Source organism: Myotis nattereri (assembly GCF_964212035.1).
Source record: "Myotis nattereri genome assembly, chromosome: 3".
NCBI lineage: Eukaryota > Metazoa > Chordata > Mammalia > Chiroptera > Vespertilionidae > Myotis > Myotis nattereri.
This window is the reverse complement of record NC_138077.1, coordinates 114,086,129-114,106,120: the sequence shown is the minus strand read 5'-3', so window position 1 is coordinate 114,106,120 and position 19,992 is coordinate 114,086,129. Positions and strand designations below refer to the sequence as shown.

At 37.6% G+C, this 19,992-nt stretch overlaps 1 protein-coding gene across 1 annotated transcript in view; it reads right to left on the bottom strand.

The window, feature by feature from the left end:
- ATR (ATR checkpoint kinase) overlaps positions 1-19,992 on the bottom strand; it is a 199,601-nt gene that overhangs the window by 17,977 nt on the left and 161,632 nt on the right. Inside the window, exons 36-42 of the mRNA XM_081086154.1 lie at positions 17,029-17,171; positions 14,363-14,460; positions 10,542-10,774; positions 8,695-8,829; positions 6,992-7,192; positions 5,811-5,954; positions 3,546-3,696 (exon numbers count right to left, since the gene is read on the bottom strand). Of these exons, the coding sequence (XP_080942280.1) occupies positions 3,546-3,696; positions 5,811-5,954; positions 6,992-7,192; positions 8,695-8,829; positions 10,542-10,774; positions 14,363-14,460; positions 17,029-17,171 (1,105 nt within the window). The remainder of the gene's footprint in view (positions 1-3,545; positions 3,697-5,810; positions 5,955-6,991; positions 7,193-8,694; positions 8,830-10,541; positions 10,775-14,362; positions 14,461-17,028; positions 17,172-19,992) is intronic.

Sequence of the window (19,992 nt, the reverse complement as noted above, 5' to 3'; positions counted from 1 at the left end):
AAAGGCAACAAAATCTCAGACATATGCCGAAGCAATTTCTTCACCAATACAGCTCCTAGGGCATTGGAAACTAAAGAGAAAATAAACAAATGGGACTAAATCAAAATAAAAAGCTTCTCCACAGCAAAAGAAATCATCAACAAAACAACAAGAAAGCCCACTGCGTGGGAAAACATATTTGCCAATGTTATATCTGATAAGGGCCTAATCTCCAAAATTTTAGGGAACTCATACAACTTAACAAAAGGAAGATAAACAATCCAATCAAAAAATGGGCAAAGGACCTAAATAGACACCTTTCAAAAGAAGACATTCAGAAAGCCAAGAGACATATGAAAACATGCTCAAAGTCACTAATCATCTAAGAGATGAAAATCAAAACAACAATGAGGTACCATCTCACACCTGTCAGAATGGCTATCATCAACAAATCAACAAACGACAAGTGCTGGAGAGGATGTGGAGATAAAGGAACACTCATGCACTGCTGGTGGGTATGCAGAGTGGTGCAGCCACTGTGGAGAACAGTATGGAGTTTCCTCAAAAAACTGAAAATGGAACTCCCATTTGACCCTGTGATCCCACTTCTAGGAATATATTCCAAGAAACCAGAAACACCAATCAGAAAGGATATATGCACCCCTATGTTCATAGCAGCACAATTCACCATAGCTAAGATCTGGAAACAGCCTAAATGCCCAAAAGTAGATGAATGGATTAGAAAACTGTGGTACATCTACACGATGGAATACTATGCTGCTGTAAAAAAGAAGGAACTCTTACCATTTGCAACAGCATGGATGGAACTGGAGAGCATTATGCTAAGTGAAATACGCCAGTCAATGAAGGAAAAACACCACATGATCTCACTCACTCATTATAAACTTATGAACAAAAATAGATACAGAGGCCGAGCTGCCTCGAACAGACTGTCAAACTACAGTGGGAAAGCCGGGGAGGGTTGAGGGGTGGGGGGTTGGGGGGGGAGTAAGAGATCAACCGAAGGACTTGTATGCATGCATATAAGCATAACCAATGGACATAAGACACTGGGGGGTAGGGGAGGCCAGGGGATTGTAAATGGCAGGAAACAAAGGAGACATATGTAATACTCTTTGTAATACTTTAATAAAACAAAAAAATAAAATAACATAAAGAAAAAAAAAGAAGAGAAAACAGACATAGACTTAGGGAGAATGCTATCACATCTGAAGCAGAGAATGGGCTGATGCACCTATAAGCATTAATAAGAAATATAAAAGGTTGCTGGCAATACCTAAGAAAAAGTTTTGGAGCAGGTTCTCTTCTAGGGCCTTCACCGATATCATGGTCCTACTCACACCTGGGTTTGGACTCGTAGCCTCCAGAACTGTGAGAGAGTAAGTTTCTACTGTTTGTAGTACCTTGTTACAGCCGCCCTAGAAAGCTAACACTCATACTTCATTCTGATATATTCATTTAGTATGTATTTGCATCACATGCATTTTAAAAAGTAGAATTTTGGACTTAGAAAAATTTCATAATGACACAGAGTTCACATATATTCATCCCCCAAATTTTCTTATCTTTCATTTTTTTCATTACAGTAATATCTACACTAATAAAAGAGAAATATGTAAATTGTCACTTCATGACACCCACCAGCCAATCAGGATTGAGTATGCAAAATAGTGGGACAAAGATGGCAGTGGCCATGGAGTCAGCCGGAGTGGGCGGGAGGCTTGGGTCGCCTGGGCTGGCTGCCGATGGATGGGTCTGCAAACGGCCCAAAGCCCCTCATCCAGGCTGGCCATACCACCATGGGGTGAGAGTCCCTACTGAGGGGCGTGGCCAGCCTGAAAACAGCCCTCAGCCCCTCACTCAGGCTGGCCATGTCCCCCCAGCGGGGACCCTCACTCCATGGGGGCGGGTCTGGCCTGCAAACTGCCCCAGACCCTCGCCCAGGCTGCCCCACCCACCAAGGGAGCCCCCACCCTGGTCCAGGACACCCTTCCCGGCAAACCAGCTGGCCCCCACCCATGCACCAGGCCTCTATCTATACTAATAAAAGGGTAATATGCTAATTAGACTGGGAGACCTTCCAGGAGACCCTCCGGACATTCTGGACAAAGCCATGGTGGCAGGGCCGAGGTAGAGGCAGTTAGGGGCCAAGAGGGAAGGGCAGTTGTGGGTCATCAGGCCGGTGTGGGGGGGGTGGGCAGTTGGGGGTGAGGAGGCCAGTAGGGGGGCCCAGTTGGGGGCGAGCAGGCCAGCTGGGGGGGGGGCAGTTGGGGGTGAGCAGGCTGGCAGACAGAGTGGTTAGGGGCAATCAGGCAGTCAGGCAGGTGAGCGGTTAGGAGCCAGCAGTCCCAGATTGCGAGAGGAATGTCCGACTGCCAGTTTAGGCCCGATCAGGATCGGGCCTAAACTGGCAGTCGGACATCCCCTGAGGGGTCCCAGACTGGAGAGGGTGCAAGCCAGGCTGAGGGACACTCCCCCCCCCCCCCCAGTGCACGAATTTTGTGAACCGGGCCACTAGTAATTATATAAACCAGAAAATTAATATTGTTAGACTATTATTGATTAATCTTCAGACCTTATCCAAATTTCACCAACTGTCCTACTATCACCCTTTTTCTGGGTCAGGATCCAATCCAGGATTCCATATTGCATTCAGTTGTCATGCTTCCATAATGTTCTCAGATCTGGGAAATTTCTGTCTTTATCTTTCATTATATTGACATTTTTAAAAGTGTTCTGAGCAATTATAGTTTTGTTTTTCCACTGCAAAGTTATTACTTTTTCCTTTTGTAATTAATAATCTATCTTTGAGACTCTGCAAATAATATGTTTCCTGTCATATTTTCCCTATTAATATCAGCATCCATTAAGATTCACTGCCTATAACAATTATTACTATGGTATTTGCTAATTGGTGATTTCCTATTTCCATAATTTATTCTACATTTATTCACTGCAATTCTAATATAAAGAAGAACTGTTTGTACTTCCTTATTTATTCAAGTATTTGTTTATATTGGTGTGGATTTTTCTATGTATTTAGTCCATGGGTGATAATTTAAGACTATCTTTATCTAGTTTGGCACTCCTTTATGCCAGGTTTGGCCAGTGGGAGGCTCCACTTCAATTCTAATAATTTCGGTTTCATTCCAGCCTTCCCTTTTCTTTTCTTTTTCTGACAGTGAAAAAGTAGCTCCCGTTAGCCACAATATATTTACTTATTTGCTAAAATCTAGTATACACATAACCATCCCAGAATTGCTAACCAGTAACTCTGTGAAAAACAAATTTTCTATACATTTATTTTAAGCTACACAATCCTTCTGGGATGAAAATAAAGAAGGAATTAAAAAAATAAGGAAGAAAGACAGAAAAACACTTAAGTACTTCTATATATAGGATCTCATTTGAATGGAAATTTCATCATGGCTTATACCAAAAAATATACTATGATATATGTTAATAACAATTATACCCATATTATACATGTTAGCAGCTATTATATGCACATTATATACTTATATTGTAAAAATTAATTTTAGTACCCTTTTCTTTATATAGTTTGGTGAGAATAGGTCTCAAGCCAGCCGTGTTGTTAACCCATTCAATAATTCCACACTCATCATTCAATGGAATAACTGCATATGTTCGGATATGAAGCTCTCTTCTACGAGATTCTGCATCTTTTCTTAAGCACTATAAAAAAAAACACACTATAAACTTAAAAATTTCTAAATGTTATATCAAATATATCTAAGATTGCTCATTTCATAGCAAAAGAAGGTCAATAAAAGCATACCATGTAGTGTAGATGAATAATTTTTCATAATGATAGGCAAGGAAACTGATTGGACAGTATCCCTAATCTCTTTCTAAATCATTAAAAATGACTTGGGTAAGTCCTTTTATAAATTATTAGCCAAATGTGTCAACAATATTGTGTTAAAAAATATCATAGTTGTATATTTGATAATGACAAAGCATTCTTTTATTTTTATTGCTTCCAAAAATATTATTAAAATATTAAGTACTTAGTCACAGAGACTGCTGTTTAATTTTAATTCTCTCAAAAATGCATAAATAAAAGTATGAGTTTTATGATATCCCTAGTTTACTGTTACAATTTAATAATATAGCTTCATTTGAAAAATTCTCTTCTAGCATAAGAAAGCTTTTCACATCTCATCTGATTAATCCTGAAATATATCAGGTAAGGAATAAAGCGTATTTTGTTTAATTCTGGACCTGTATGAAATAAACTAACTATACATAACTATAATTGTAATCGGTCCAATTCAAAATCACATCACTGACCAAAAACATATTTTAAACTTTAGGAATAAGTAGGCTTCATAAATGTCAACAAAACAGTATGACATTAGAATCACACGTAAAGCCTCCTTGAATAACGAGTCAAACTCTAGTTTTTCACAATCAGGCTACTTTTCTCACCATGTTAATGTAGGAGAATAGTAATAAAATAACCTAATCAGTGACAAAGCCTATCAAGATAAATATAGAGCCCTGGCCAGCTACATCAGTGGGTTAGAGTATCATCCCGCTACACCAAGGTTGCAAGCTCAATCCCCATTCCGGGCACATAGAAGAAGCAACCAATGAATGCATGAATAAGTAGAACAACAAACCGATGCTTCTCTCTCTCTCTCAAATCAATAATTTTTTAAAAAGACAAATACATAAAGTAAAGCCAGGCCACTTGATAATCTCAACCACAAAAACACTCAGAGAGCTTCAGGGTGAACATACTAATAATTTAATAATCAGTAAATTAAATTATCATTTACCGAACATTTAAAATAAAAATATTCATTCCCTTCATATTGCCTTTGAAATGGATTTTTAATATGGCATTAATTTTTAACTTACTTTTGATTAAACTAAGGACAAACCATAATTGTCTTTCTTTTTAATGAACTCATCTGCTGCCATATCTTTTCCATGTTAAAGGTCCATACCTTTTTCTGCTTATAAAAGAGGTACTAGTGAAATGTGGGAAGGGGGGTGGAGAATAGGGAAAAAAGCTTATAAAAAAGAATAGGTTTCATCCTTCTACAGTATGGCTTATTTTTACAATAGAAAAACAGATTCTGTGCATTTATAATACCTGTTTACAGAATAATTCAAAATAACTAAGACCATATATTTTTAATGAACCTTTAATAAAATTTCTCATACCATTTATGAAATAGAAATCAAGTATTTACCAATAAAATAAACAAACAAAAAATACCAATGATCCACCTTTAAAGAGCGTATTGATAAAATAGAAAGAACCTAACATTTTCTTTCTAGCAATGAAACATAAAATGTAACTAAATCTGATATAAAAGTATATTATAGATCATTTAAACATTAAATAGAAAATATTTTCCCTCATTAATATAACATTCACTTTTCTCAATATAATGCAAGTATCTTATTTTAAAAAATTAAGTGAGTGCTGGCCAGTATCTCAGTGGTTAGAGCACCAGCACGTGCACCGAAGGGTCATGGGTTCAATTCCTGTTCAAGGGCATGTACCTGGGTTGCAGGTTTGATTCCCGACGTGTTTTTCTTTATCTTTCACCCTCCCTCCCACCCTTTCAGTCTCTCTAAAAATCAATGGGAGGAAAAATGGTTAAGATGATAAATTTTATGTATACTTTATCCCAATTTAAAAATTAATTTAAAATGAAAAGCAGTATATTTTATTCCTGTTTTTAGGACTGATCTATCTCTATACTGAAAAGCCTGTATCAAATTGACAGTAATTATGGTAATTATAAAATAAAAGCAAACTATCTCCAAACCTTATTAATCAAGGAATTGAATTCCATTAGTCTACAATCCTTTCTCAGGTCATCTTTTGGTTTACACATCATGATGTAGAACTTTCCATCTGATCCTTTTAAAGATATCTTCTTTGGTTTCTGAAGAGAAGCAAGAATTTCCACCTAAAAGATGATAAGTTATATATAAATTAAGGTAAAATTCTTTGTATAAGTTTCTATGTATTATAAATATTGTGTTACCTAACATAATAAAAAGGAGAAAAATCTACATTATGTGGTAAATTTATTCTTTTAACGATTTCTTTCATTTTAATTATCTACAATGTATGAAAAGAATGGTTGCCCATACGTAGAGACACATTTTCTCCAATTACTAATGACTATGAAATAAAAGGATTATTTTATCAGCAATGTAAGTACATACACACCAAAATTTAGGCAGCCCTTAAAGTAGTCACAAAGTTAAAAAAAAATAAAATATTTTTTAGGACCTTTCTTCAAAGGCTAAGACACTGTTATTAAATGTCTTTAATCATAACAAATGTTTATCAATTGAAAGTAACTTGATTATTTTAAAAAGAAACTTCTCCAAATTCAAATCTAGTTAATAAGTCTACCTAATAATATTAATTTAAAACAAACCATGACTATAAGTAATAAGAATGCTTGCATTATGTGATTTAATAACTGATTCTGAAGCAGTTAAACAAATGTTTTAAAACAGAAGCATTGTAATAAATTTGTTTTCAAAAGTATTTACTTAGAAATACTCTACTACCATTTCTTTAAAACAGCCACACATCATACTTCAAAAAAAGAATCAGGCTCTTCCTAGCTGAATTTCACTTTCTTATAAAATAGAAACAAAAGATTGTTTGTTTGTTTTTTCCTGTTCTCTATATTTAAGACAAAAGAAGAGTATGGAAAAATCAAATTGTGAAAAAAAATAAAGATTATACTCATACTAAAAACAAATGTGAGCATGTGAAAAATCAAAATACTAGGCTGAAGATGGGATTTTTATCACTTAATTTTATTTCATCAATACAAGAGAGTGTTACTTTTCTGTATTTTCAGTCACATTTTCTTTGCCAATAAAATTCACTTAGTCTCTGAGAAAAGACACTTTTAAAATTAATTTGACAATTTTAACTTAAATTTAAGAAACGTAGTTATAGGTATATAAAACTGAAGTTTACCGTATCATCAAAACCTGCAATATAAGCCCAATGACCAGGAAATGGATCATGGTTAGCATGGGTGCCCAGAATTGATGGAAGAGTAGGTATCATGACTGATTGTAAAGGAATGAGGATTTCACTAAATGTTGCTTCTTCTACCAGCTTTTTAAGCATTTTAAAATGAGTATTCATGCTCAATGTGGAACTATTTCCGTCCACCTGGGGGAGGAAAATTGTACATTTTAATTTCTCTGTTTACCTTGAATTATAGAATCTCTAGTTTCACCCAAAATAAAATTTCATTCTACAGTATCTTAATTACAATAGCTCCACAGTCTGTGGTTTTCTAAGTATTTTTTTCTTATCTTTATTTTTAAGTATTTTTAATACATCATCTTATTTTAACCACTCTGTATTCTTTTACCTAATCAACAACAGTAGGACTGTTAAATGACTAAAGGAGATAATAGAGGCTTATAATCCATTATCAGACATTACAAAATTCAAACAGCTCTGTAAATAAAACTATTTTTTTTGTATTACATTTCCTTTGGCAGCAAAATAATACCAAAATTTTGCACTTAGTGCAAAAATTAATACGTTCCACTACAAAAATAATTATATATCCAATTATGACACTCAATATAAAGTAATGCACTGTATTCCCTTTAAAAATCTGAAAGATTCTGAATTCCTAAATGTAGCTGGCCACAAAAGTTTCAGATAAAGAATTGGAATCTTATAAAAGTGTCAGTGTTTAAAAAACATTGGCCATTATCATCACAATGTTTTTGACAATGTCAAGTGCATCAGAAATCCAATAGAATTAATGCAAATAGAAAAACAGATTATTCTTTGAAGATGTTTATTGTTGAGGAAAGATGATAAGACAACCTTGTATTTCCTCACCTATAAACAGTTAATAGTGAATATTTGTAAAGAGAAATATAGTTATTAACTATATAAAGGTGTCTCTCTCACTTCTGGTAACTAGCCATACACCCACCTTTGACTTTCCTACACATTCTTTAGGATTTTTTCCCCTCCAATTCCTTAGGTACAAGAGTGGGTCAGTCCTATAAGCATGTCCAAATTCTACTCACAAATTTACTTTAAAAAAAAAAAGTAGTTATTAAACTAGATAATAACCATCTACTTAGTTTCCTATGAGACCATGAGCACTTCCAGACAGAAGAACATGTCTTATGCATCTTTGTTTGCCTCAACATGTTTGTCTCCTGGTAGGTAATAAAATGTGTACTGAAAGAATAAAAACCAAATCAAAAACTCCAATTTCTTTCCTTTCATGTAGGTTTATGTAATAAGTTTAAAAGTTTAAAAAGATATGACAGAAAACAACCACCGAGACAATTTGAATTCACTGCATATTTTACATGGCTTATCTCATATCTTCTACTTAAAAAAAATTACTTTTCATAAACATGGATAATTTACTCTCAGAAGAATTTACATTAAGAACTTTTCGAAATTTGGAGGATGCTTGAAGAGAGGGACATGTTAGAAATTTTAAAATCAGCTTTATTAGGGTAAACTGCAGATTTAAAGCAAACAATTTGATGACTTCTGCTATCTGTGTATACGATACATGTTATAATTTTAACTTAATCAAATGAAAGAAACCAGCTAAAATCATCTAGAAGTTTTGTATAAATTATCCAACATTGGTCTACTCTATACAGTAGTAAGATTTATGACAATACCGGTTTATTGCACAATTCTAGAAGCTTATCTGTCAGACGAGTTGCATCTCCAACAAACTTTTCTAAAGATTTTTTCATATGAATGGCTTTATTTAGGATTTCCTTGCATCTGTTCACACGCATGGGATAAGAAGACTGTAAAAAAAAAGTCAAATGCAATTTTATACAAGATTTAAAAAAGATTAACAACAAAACTTTTAACAAACTTCGAAAGTATTCATGATGTGATTATACTGACTCAAATTTTTTGGAAATCAATTTGGCAATATTATCAATAGTCATAAAAATGCTGCTATCCTATGACCTGATGAATTTACTTCTTAGAACCTACCCCGAAGAAGGAAACAGAAATGAGAATAAATGTTGATGTGTCTATATGTAATACAATAGCAAAAAAGTGTAAACAAACTTAATGATCAACAGTGAAAATACAGATGGCTAACTACCACAGAATCCTATATAATAAAAGGCTAATAGGCAAATCAACCGAAGGGCAGAACAACCAGTCACATGATATGCACTGGCCACCAGGGGGCAGACGCTCAACACAGGAACTACCCCCTGGTAGTCAGTATGCTCCCAAAGGGGGAGTGCCGCTCAGCCAGAAGCTGGGCTCATGGCTGGCGAGCGTAGCGGAGGTGGCGGGAGGAGCAGGCCTAAGCCATGAGTCAGACATCCCCCAAGGGCTCCCGGACTGCGAGAGGGTGTAGGTAGAGCTGAGGGACCCTCCCTTCCTCCAGTGCACAAATCTTGTGCACTGGGCCTCTAATACTACTACCGAATTTTATATAATTATTAAAATTATGTCTTTGAAGAATATTTAATTACATGAAAACAGACTTATGGTAACAATCTTAAGTGAAAATATGAAATTATGTATCTATGTAATCAAACTTAGAGCTAAAATATGCACATATAAAATTACATCAAAATATTAAAAGTGTAAATTTTTTCCTTTTAATATATCTGTATTATTTTTGAAATTCTCTGAAGTATTTATTAAACAAACATATTTACCACGTTGTAAAGTTCTATTAATAATGCAAAAACATTTTTCTACAGTTCTGGTACTTAGGATTAAACCACTTGGGAAAAAAATAAGTTGTTTTTGTTTTTTAATATATTTTTATTTATTTCAGAGAGGAAGGGAGAGGGAGAGAGAGATTGAACATCAATGATGAGAGAGAATCATTGATTGGCTGCCTCCTGCATGCCCCCTACCGGGGATCAAGCCTACAACTCGAGCATGTGCCCTTGACTGGATTCAAACCTGGGACCCTTTAGTCCGCAGGCTGACGCTCTATCCACTAAACCAAACTGGCTAAGGCGCTGTTTTTGTTTTATGTGTGTTTTTTTTTAACCTTCACCTGAGGATATGCTTTTGATTGATTTTAGAGAGAGAGAAAGGGAAACACTGATGTGAGAGAGAAGCATCAACTGGTTGCCCCAGAAATGCGCCTGACCAGGGATAGAACCTGCAACTTAGGTATGTGCCCTGACCAGAAATTAAACCTGCAACCTTTTGGTGTACAGATAACGCTCCAACTGATTAAGCTACCTGCCTAGGACATGTTGCTACTTTATACCAACCACTAACAACTTATATACCTTATAGAAAGCATGCTGAATTCTTTGATCTTAAACCTACTAGTCAATTCATTTGGTATGGTAGATATTTCCCAAAGTTTTAAATGAAACATTATGCTATAATTTTTTTTTTAAATATTTATGTTTACTACAAATCTAATATAAAAGAGAAACCCTGGTACTCACACCTACATATTAACATTAAATAATTAATGCCATATAAGAAGGGGAAAAACCCAATGTTGTGATTAACATGTTACCTTTGAGACAGCTGTCATCATCCACATTGCTTGCTGAGGATAGGCCAGAAACACTTTAGCTATAATTTCCATCAAGACAACAAAAACTTCATCATGAGAATGACAAATTCGAGAGATCAACTGTGAAAAAGCAGTTAAAAACTGATATGGAGCTAACTGACTTGTGTGCTCTGTGATAACTTTATTTATTTTAGCTAAATCATTTCTCATTTGGACACGATCAGACCGGCCAGCTGGAAGAAAAATCAAAGTAAAAAAAATAGAAGTTAGAAAGAATAAAACAATATATCAGTTCATTTCACAGAAGAAAAATTTTGTTTTAAAAACAGCTTTAAGATATAAAGTAATCCCCTCTATCCACTGTTTTGCTTTCCACATTTTCAATTACCGGCAGTCAACTGCTGTCTGAAAATATTAAATGGAAAACTCCAGAAATAAACAATTCATAAGTTTTAAGTTGCACAATATTTTGAGTAACATGATGAAATCTCATTCCATCCCCTACTCTGTCCTCCTTAGGACATGATTCATCCTTTTGTCCAGTGTCTTCATGCTGTACATGCTAGTCACTTAGGTCTCTTACTTATTAGATCAACTATTAACATATTACAGTGCTTGTATTCTGATAACCCTCATTTTACTTTAATAATGGCCCTAAAGCACAGGAGTAATGACCCTGGCAATTCCTATATGCCAAATAGAAGCCCTAACATGCTTCATTTAAGTCAAAAGGTAAAAGTTCTCAACCATCTGGAAAGGGAAAAAAAATCATATGCTGGGTTTGCTAACATCTACTAATATAGTAAGAAGACTCTTCTATCCATGAAGTTTTGAAGAAGGAAAAAGTGCTTTGTTAAGACAGAAAATGTATTAAATTTGTGGATGGAAGACATGCACAGAAAACCTGTTTCGACTGAGAGTAACGTGTTGCAGCAGCAAGCAATGAGCCCATACAAAGACTTCAGCAAGAGAACCCCTGAAATGAGTGACACCAAGCCATTTACTTCAAATAAGGGATTGGTTACACAGATTTAGGAATAGATTTGGACTGAAAAATATAAAAATTACAGCAGAGGCTGCATTTGTCAATGAAGAAGCTGCTGCCACATTTCCAACAGAGTTGAAGAACTTGATTAGGGTTTGGTACTACCAATGGTTTCAGACATCCACTGGGGTCTAGGAATGTTTCACCCATGGAAAAAGAGGGACTACTGTGTGCTATTCTCATGTACAAAACCAGGTCATGTGCCAATTTATGAAAATATAGTTTTCTCTGTCCATGTAGGAAAAAATATTTAGGGCCATTGAAAAATTTAAGGGCTTTTAATTTTCACTAGAAACAAACAAAACAAGCCACAATCCATTGTAATTTTTATGGTAAATTATTTGGCTTAAACTAATATTTTTCAATATCTGTTAGCTTCATCAAAGAGTAAATAAGCAGATTTTCAATTGCAGGTCCTGAACTGCAACTACTTAAAAAGTCTATGTTTAGGTATTTAAAAAGTTAAACAAACCAACAAAACAGAAACAGATTCATAAATATAGACAACAAACTGATAGTTGCCAGTGGGGAGGAAAGTCAGGGGAAGGGTGAAAAAGGTGAAGGGGAATAAGAGGTACAAATTTAAAAAATAAGTCTAGGGCCCTGGCCGGTTTGGCTCAGTGGATGGAGGGTCGGCCTGCGGACTGGGGGATCCCAGGTTCGATTCCGGTCAGGGGCATGTACCTTGGTTGCGGGCACGTCCCCGGTGGGGGGTGTGCAGGAGGCAGCTGATCGATGTTATAACTCTCTATCCCTTTCCCTTTCTCTCTGTAAAAAATCAATAAAATATATTTTTAAAAAAATAAGTCTAGGGCAGTGGTTGGCAAACTGCGGCTCAAGAGCCACATGCGGCTCTTTGGCCCCTTGAGTGCGGCTCTTCCACAAAATACCACATGCAGGCGCACATGTACAGTGCGATTGAAACTTCGTGGCCCATGCGCAGAAGTCGGTATTTTGTGGAAGAGCCACACTCAAGAGGCCAAAGAGCCGCATGTGGCTAGCGAGCCGCAGTTTGCCGACCACTGGTCTAGGGGATGTAATGTACAGAATAGAGAATGTATTCAATAATCCTATTTAATAAAATGCTAATATGCAAATGGTCATCACGCTCTCACACGTTAACAACGGTTCAGATACTCAACACTGGGGAGAGAGGAATGGGGACCAGCCAGGCACAAATGAGCTCACAAGAGAGGAATGGAGACCAGCCAGGCAGAAATGAGCTCGCAAGAGAGGAATGGGGACTAGCCAGGCACAAATGAGCTCATGAGAGAGGAATGGGGACCAGCCAGGCTACGGCCCAGCAGAGGGACAAGCCGCCTGCCCTGCGGTCCTGAGTGCCTGCGGCCCGGGCGAAGCTGCCCATCCACGGTCCCCTGCGGCCGGCCAGAGGGAGGGAAGCCCGGGTCCAGGGTGCCTGCAACCAACTGGAGGAGGCAATCCTGGATTGCTAGAGGCAGTTGGACATCCCCCGAGGGGTCCCAGATTGGAGAGGATGCAGGCCGGGCTGAGGAACCCCTCCCTTTCCCATGCATGAATTTCATGCACTGGGCCTCTAGTATTATAGTAATTTCGTACAGTGACAGATGGGTACCAGACTAATCATGGTGACCGCTTTGTTAGGTATATAAATGTTGACTAACTATGTTGTACAACTGAAACTAATAGAATATTGAAAGTTTACCCTATTTTAATTTAAAAAGCCTATGTTTAGTTTTTCCCCCTTTAAAATTTTTTAAAATTGATTTTGAGAGAAAGAGAGAGAGAGAGAGGGAGGAAAGGAGACGGAAAGAAACATCTGTGTGAGAGTGAAACATCGATTGGCCACCTCCTGCATGTCCCCCCAACAGGGATATAGCGTGCAACCCAGGCATGTGCCCTGACCTGGAATCAAATTAGCAATCCATTGGTGCACATGCATGGGATGACACCCAACCAATTGAGCCACATGGGCCAGGGCAGTCTTTCCCGTTTTTAACATTTAGTTTCTTGTTCACACGTATCCTATATAACAGCAGCTCAGCAACCAAACGCCGAAGGACCAGACAACTGGTCAACCAGTCACTACGACACACACTGACCACCAGAGGGCAGACGCTCATGCTGGAGCTGCCCCCTGGTGGTCAGTGCGATACCACAGTGGGTGCAATGCTCGACCAACCGGGATGAGTGGCTCCTCCAGCTGTGAACCGCAGGCTGACGGGCAGAAACCTGGGCTATGATAATTGCAGATAATTGCCTCCTCACCCCAGGCTCCTCCTCCTCACTCCCAGCCACCTCCTCCGGACATCCATAGGCCGCGCAGCACCACCACAGGGCTTGCAGAGCTGACCCCAGAGGCTGAGAGGCGGGCTCATGGCCGCCATGGGACTGAGACCTACTCTGCCACCTCTCAGTGCTATTGTCCCTGGGCCCAGCCCGAACCGGGTCCCCTGGAGAGGCAAGTGCTCTAGCTGCAGGGAAGATGCCAGATCGGGGAGCAGCCGCTCAGAGGGCGGGTCCACAGCCACTTGGCTGACCAGGATGAGTGGCACTCACACAGCTGGCCGATCCGTGCAGGCCACACCCCCACACCAGTGCAAGAATCCTGTGCACTGGGCCTATAGTATAAAATAATTTTAAAATTTATTTTTCAATTATAGCTAACTTTTGTAATTTATAAAATCTTAATTATCAAATTCATTCCTAGCTTTTATTAGGTTAAACTGTGAAGCCAAATCTGATTTTATACAAAAATAATTCTTGGTTCCGTAAAATTTTACATAAAAAATTATACCTTTTTCCCATTCATATGCCTTAGCACCAAAATCAAGCCATAGTGATAACATCCGTGGCATTGACTGATATATGAATTGATTTCCATATTGTAGAGATCTGCAATCGTACAGAGAAGATATTATTAACAGTGTTCTTTGTTTATGTTATATAAATTAAAAATTTAAAATTTAAACTATTACTTGAGTAATATATAGCCTTCTGAACAAAAATTATAGTATCATTATTTCTTCCTAGTAGAGGTTATCTTTTAACTTCCTCTCTCTCCTTTTTTCCTACTATATTCCTCACTAAGCTCAATACTGCCTGTAACAAAATTAATATAAGTTATGACCTAGTCAAAATCCTGTCAATAATTCCTTCAAATTGTCCTTAGGATCTGTGCCTTCAATTGCACTCCATGCCCCAGGTCGTGCCCAATCACTCAATTTCTGGGAAATTATAATAACTTAGTTTCCCTAATTCTACATTTCTTCCTTTCAATAAATTCCAGACGAATATTCTTTAAATTCTAGTTTTATCATGCTCTCCTCCTATTTATTATGACCACATGAATGACTCTGTCTAGGATTCAAATATTCACAATCTTGTTTCTTTATAACTTTCCAATCTTAGTCTCTTACTACTCACCAGCATACATCTTCCATCAACTCCAATTTCCTCACAATCCTTTGAATAAACCATTCAAACCCTGTTTCTCTGCCAATCTGTAAAAAGTCAGTAATGTCCTCTCCTTCTTAAATGTAATTATCTTTCAAATCCTACCTTCTTAATGAGACCTACCAGGTTTCTGTAGTAATGAAGTACAAATAAGTATGCTTTTTAAATCACAAAGCCAGGGGCTTGAGTTTTGACTTCAGATTTGCCCAAAATCTGGACTCATTTGATTCATTTTTGGTATCTTGATAATATAAAAAAGATACTTACACTATTTATTTGGATACCATTCTATTATAGATCAATATTTAAATGTTTTACATGTTAACGTTTCTCTATCTAATTAGATTGGAGTTCCCTGAGGGCAAATACTGATACTTAATTAGTAATAACACAGTAATTCAATCATTCAAAGGATATAAGTAAATCTCCATAACTGAGTATACTCCTCTAAGTATCCAAATGTTTTAGTGTAACTATGGATAAAATGTTATAAAATTGCCTTATTTTCTTAAACTATATTTATAGATATATCACACTATAGCTAACAGTGTTATGCACATCAAGGACTCTAAATAACTGTTTTAAAGAAAATGTATTAAGTAAATGTTATATACCAATACATATACTAATACTAGAGCAAATGAAAGCTATTACATACTTTAGAAAAGAAAAATATCCTCTGCTTATGCTTTAATTTTAAAATGCCAATATGCCAGAAATTCTGCCTCAATAACAAGCAATTAATAATCATTAATAAATAAAATTAAGTTTGGATTTTATAAAACTTGAATTCCATTGTGGGAAGAAAGGCTTGGAAAATATTACAATCCTTTCACTTATAAACAAATATTGCTTTGATTCCTGAAAATATTGAACTGAGAAGTCCAAATACCTAGTACTAGCAACTTTAAATAGATTTATTGCTCTGAAGTAAGTTACCCTTCAATGTAAAGCAATGCTAATGAGCAAGATAAAAAGAATGAGTGGAATGTCATTATTACTTGTTAGGAATTAATAATTTGTGACTATATAAACAGTAGTCGTGAGATAATACACCATTTGGCTACAATTTGCTAATAGATGAAATTAAGTTATATTTCATCTGGTATCTAGCTTAAGAGATAAGTTCTTTTTACAAGTTTGATGTCAAAATCATTTTTGTATAGATATTACTTCTTAGTTAAATAGGCTAGAAGATTCCACTGGCAATTAAATACAACCATTAAATATGTTAGATTTAGGGTCTTCTGGCATTCTAGGAAGGGGGACTCAGGGAATAAGGGTCTGAAATGGGAAGGACATGTAATTTTCATTGTATATACTTGGTACTATAAAATGTTTTTAAAATATGCATGCCTTATCCCATTAAAATAGTTTTTTTTGTTGATGTTTTGTTTTTTTGTTAATCCTCACCCAAGGATTTTTTTCCCCTTGATTTTTAGAGAGAACGGAAGGGAATGGGAGAGAAACATCGACGTGAGAGAGACACATCGACTGGTTGCTGCCCACATGCTCCCTGGCCGGGGTTAGGGACCAAGCCTTCAACTGAGGTATGAGCCCTTAATCAGACTCAAACCCACAACCCTTCAGTGTATGGGCCAATGCTCTTAACCACTGAACCAAACTGGTTAGGGATAAAATTGGTTTTTTTAAGGAAAGAAAAAAAATTAACATCTCATCTAATGTGATAGATTGAATCAGTGGTAAAGCAGAAAACATCCTGAATATGCTAAGATCTGTGATAACAATTCAAGGTCAATAGTCACGCCGAAACCAGATAGAGCGTCCGTCTGCGGACTGAGGGGTCCCAGGTTCAATTCCGGTCAAGGGCATGTACCTTGGTTGTGGGCACATCCCCAGTGGGGAGTGTGCAGGAGGCAGCTGATCGATGTTTCTAACTCTCTATCTCTCTCCCTTCCTCTCTGTAAAAAAATCAATAAAATATATTTAAAAAAAAATAGTCACCTAGACATATATAATCAGCAAACTCACAGTTCTCACACTTACCTTCCGAAATGAAGCACAATATACCGAATGAGATCACCCTGCTTTTCCATTTTGTTATCTGTGACCATGGGCATCAATTTGTCATAATACTTGGCAAGGTAAAAGTGCCCATCCTCCCACTCTGGCAGGAACAAGGTCACATCCTGGGAAAGAGAACACAGGATACTCTCCTCAGAAAACCCCACACTATACTAGAAAGTAAAATATAAATAGATAATTAGAGGTAAAGAAAGACACTACATAATGATAAAGAGAGCAATCCAAAAAGAGAATATAACCCTTGCAAACATTTCTGCACCCAACATAGGAGCACCTAAATATGTAAAGCAAACCTTGATGGACATAAAGGGAGAAGCTGACAGTAATACAATTATAATAGAGGATCTTAACACCCCACTGACATCAATGGATAGATCTTCCAGACAGAAAATCAACAAGGAAACTGTGGCCATAAATGACACACTAGATCAAATTGATTCGACTGATATTCTCAGAGCATTTCACCCCAAAGCAGCAGAATATACATTCTTGTAAAGTGCCCATGAAACATTTTCGAGGATAGACCATACATTAGGACACAAAACAAGTCTATATAAATTTAACATGAATGAAATCATATCAAGCATCTTCTGTGACCATAATTCTATAAAACTTAAAATCAATCACAAGAAGAAAAATGAAAAACAAACAAAGACATGGATGCTAACTAACATGTTGCTAAACAATGAATGGCTTAACAATGAGAGCAAGAAATAAGTCAAAAGATACCTTGAAACAGCTGAAAATGAGAACACAAGAACCCAAAATCTGAGGGACACAGGGAAAGCAGCCCTTTGAGGGAAATTCATTAACATTATAGGCCTACTTCAAGAAACAAGAAAAATCTCAAATAATCTAATTTTCCACTAAAAGGAACTTGAAAAAGAACAAGAAACAAAGCCCAAAGTGAGTAGAAGGAAATAATAAAGATCAGAGCAGAAATAAATGAAATAGAGTCTAAAAAAAAAAAAAACCCAATACAAATATAAATAAAATCAAAAGCTCATTCTTTGAAAAGATACAGAAGATTGGCAAACCTTTAACCAGACACAGATTCATTAAGAAACAAAGAGAGCAGACCCAAACAAATAAAACAAGAAGTGAAAGAGAAGCATTAGCTGACACCAAAGAAATATAAAATATTGTAAAAAAATTATTATGAACAACTATATGCCAACAATTTGGATAATGTGGACAAAATGAGTACATTCCTAAAAACATATAATCTTCCAAAACTAAATTAGGTTGTATCAGAGAATCTCACTAGACAGATTAAAACTAGTGAAATAGAAGCAGTATTTTTAAAAGCCCCAAAAACAATAGCCCTGGACATAATGGTTTTACAGGTGAATTTTACCAAACATTCAAAAAACTAACACCGATCCTTCTCAAACTATTTCAAAAATTAAAAAGGACGAAAGACCCCCCAAGCTCATTTTACAAGGCCAAAATTATCCTAATTTCAAAACCAGATGAAGACACAAGAAAGAAAGAAAATCATAGGCTAACTAAAGGCCCGGTGTATGAAATTCATGCATGGGGGGGTGGGGGTCTCCTCAGACCAGCCTGCACCCTCTCCAATCTGGGACCCCTCTGGGGATGTCCAACTGCCCCAGGGATCGGGCCTAAACCTGGAGTCAGACATCCCTCTCACAATCCGGGACCACTGGCTCCTAACAGCTCACCTACCTGCCTACCTGATCGCCCCTAAACACCTGTGCCTGCTGGCCTGATTGTCCCTAACTGCCCCCGCTGCTGGTCAAGAAACCCCCAACTGCCCCCACCCCCAGCCTGGTCACCCCCAACTTCCCCCATCTGCCGGCCTGGTCACCCTTAACTCCCCCCCACCACTGGCCTGGTCGCCCCTTACTGCCCCTCTGCCGGCCTGGTTGCCCCATGCAGCCAGCTGTTCAGTCGTTTGGTCGTCCCTAACTAACCACCCCTCCTGACCTGGTCACCCCACGCAGCCGGCTGTTTGGTCATTTGGTCGTCCCTCACTAACCCCCTGCCGGCCCTGTTTCGTCGTTACTGATACTGTGACAGTGTTCTGAACAATATGCATATTTCTCAATTATTAGTATAGACTAGAAACCCAGTGCATGAAAATTCATGCACTGGAGAAGGGGTCCCTCAGCCCGGCCAGGCCGCTCTCATAGTCCAGGAGCCCTCAGGGGTGGGAGGCAACCTGGTGATCAGGGGAAGGTGACACCCCATCACACCTCTGCTGCTGCCACTGTCAGCAGGGCAAGCATCAGCCGGCCCTGGTTACCTGAGCCTCGGGCAGCCCTGGGTGGCTGGGGAGCTGAGGGGACAAGGGGAATCCAGAGGCAGGATCATGGCAAGGATGGGCCCACCCCCAGGAGGGGCTGAGGGGGCTGGGCACCACCATCTTGTGGCTGTGGGCACATCCATCTTTGAGGGCATGGCAGTCAATTAGCATATTCCCTCCTTATTGGCTGTGGGCACTGCCATCTTTGAGGGTGGGGCAGTCAATTTGCATATTCCCTCCTTATTGGCTGTAGGCACTGCCATTTTTGAGGGTGGGCAGTCAATTAGCATATTCCCTCCTTATTGGCTGTGGGTGCCACCATCTTTGAGGGGGTGGCAGTCAATTAGCATATTGCCTCCTTATTGGCTATGGGTTCTGCCATCTTTGTGACATCAGGGTCAATCAGCATATTCCCTCTATTAGATAGGATACCCCTGATGAATATGGATGATATAATTCTCAACAAAATATTAGCAAACCAAATTCAGGGATACATTAAAAAGATCATATAGCATGATCAACTGGGATTTATTCCAAAGATGCAAGGTTGGTGTAATATCCACAAATCAATAAATGTGATACACCATATAAACAAAATTAAGAATAAAAAGCATGTGACCATATCAATACATGCAGAAAAGGCACTTGATAAAATC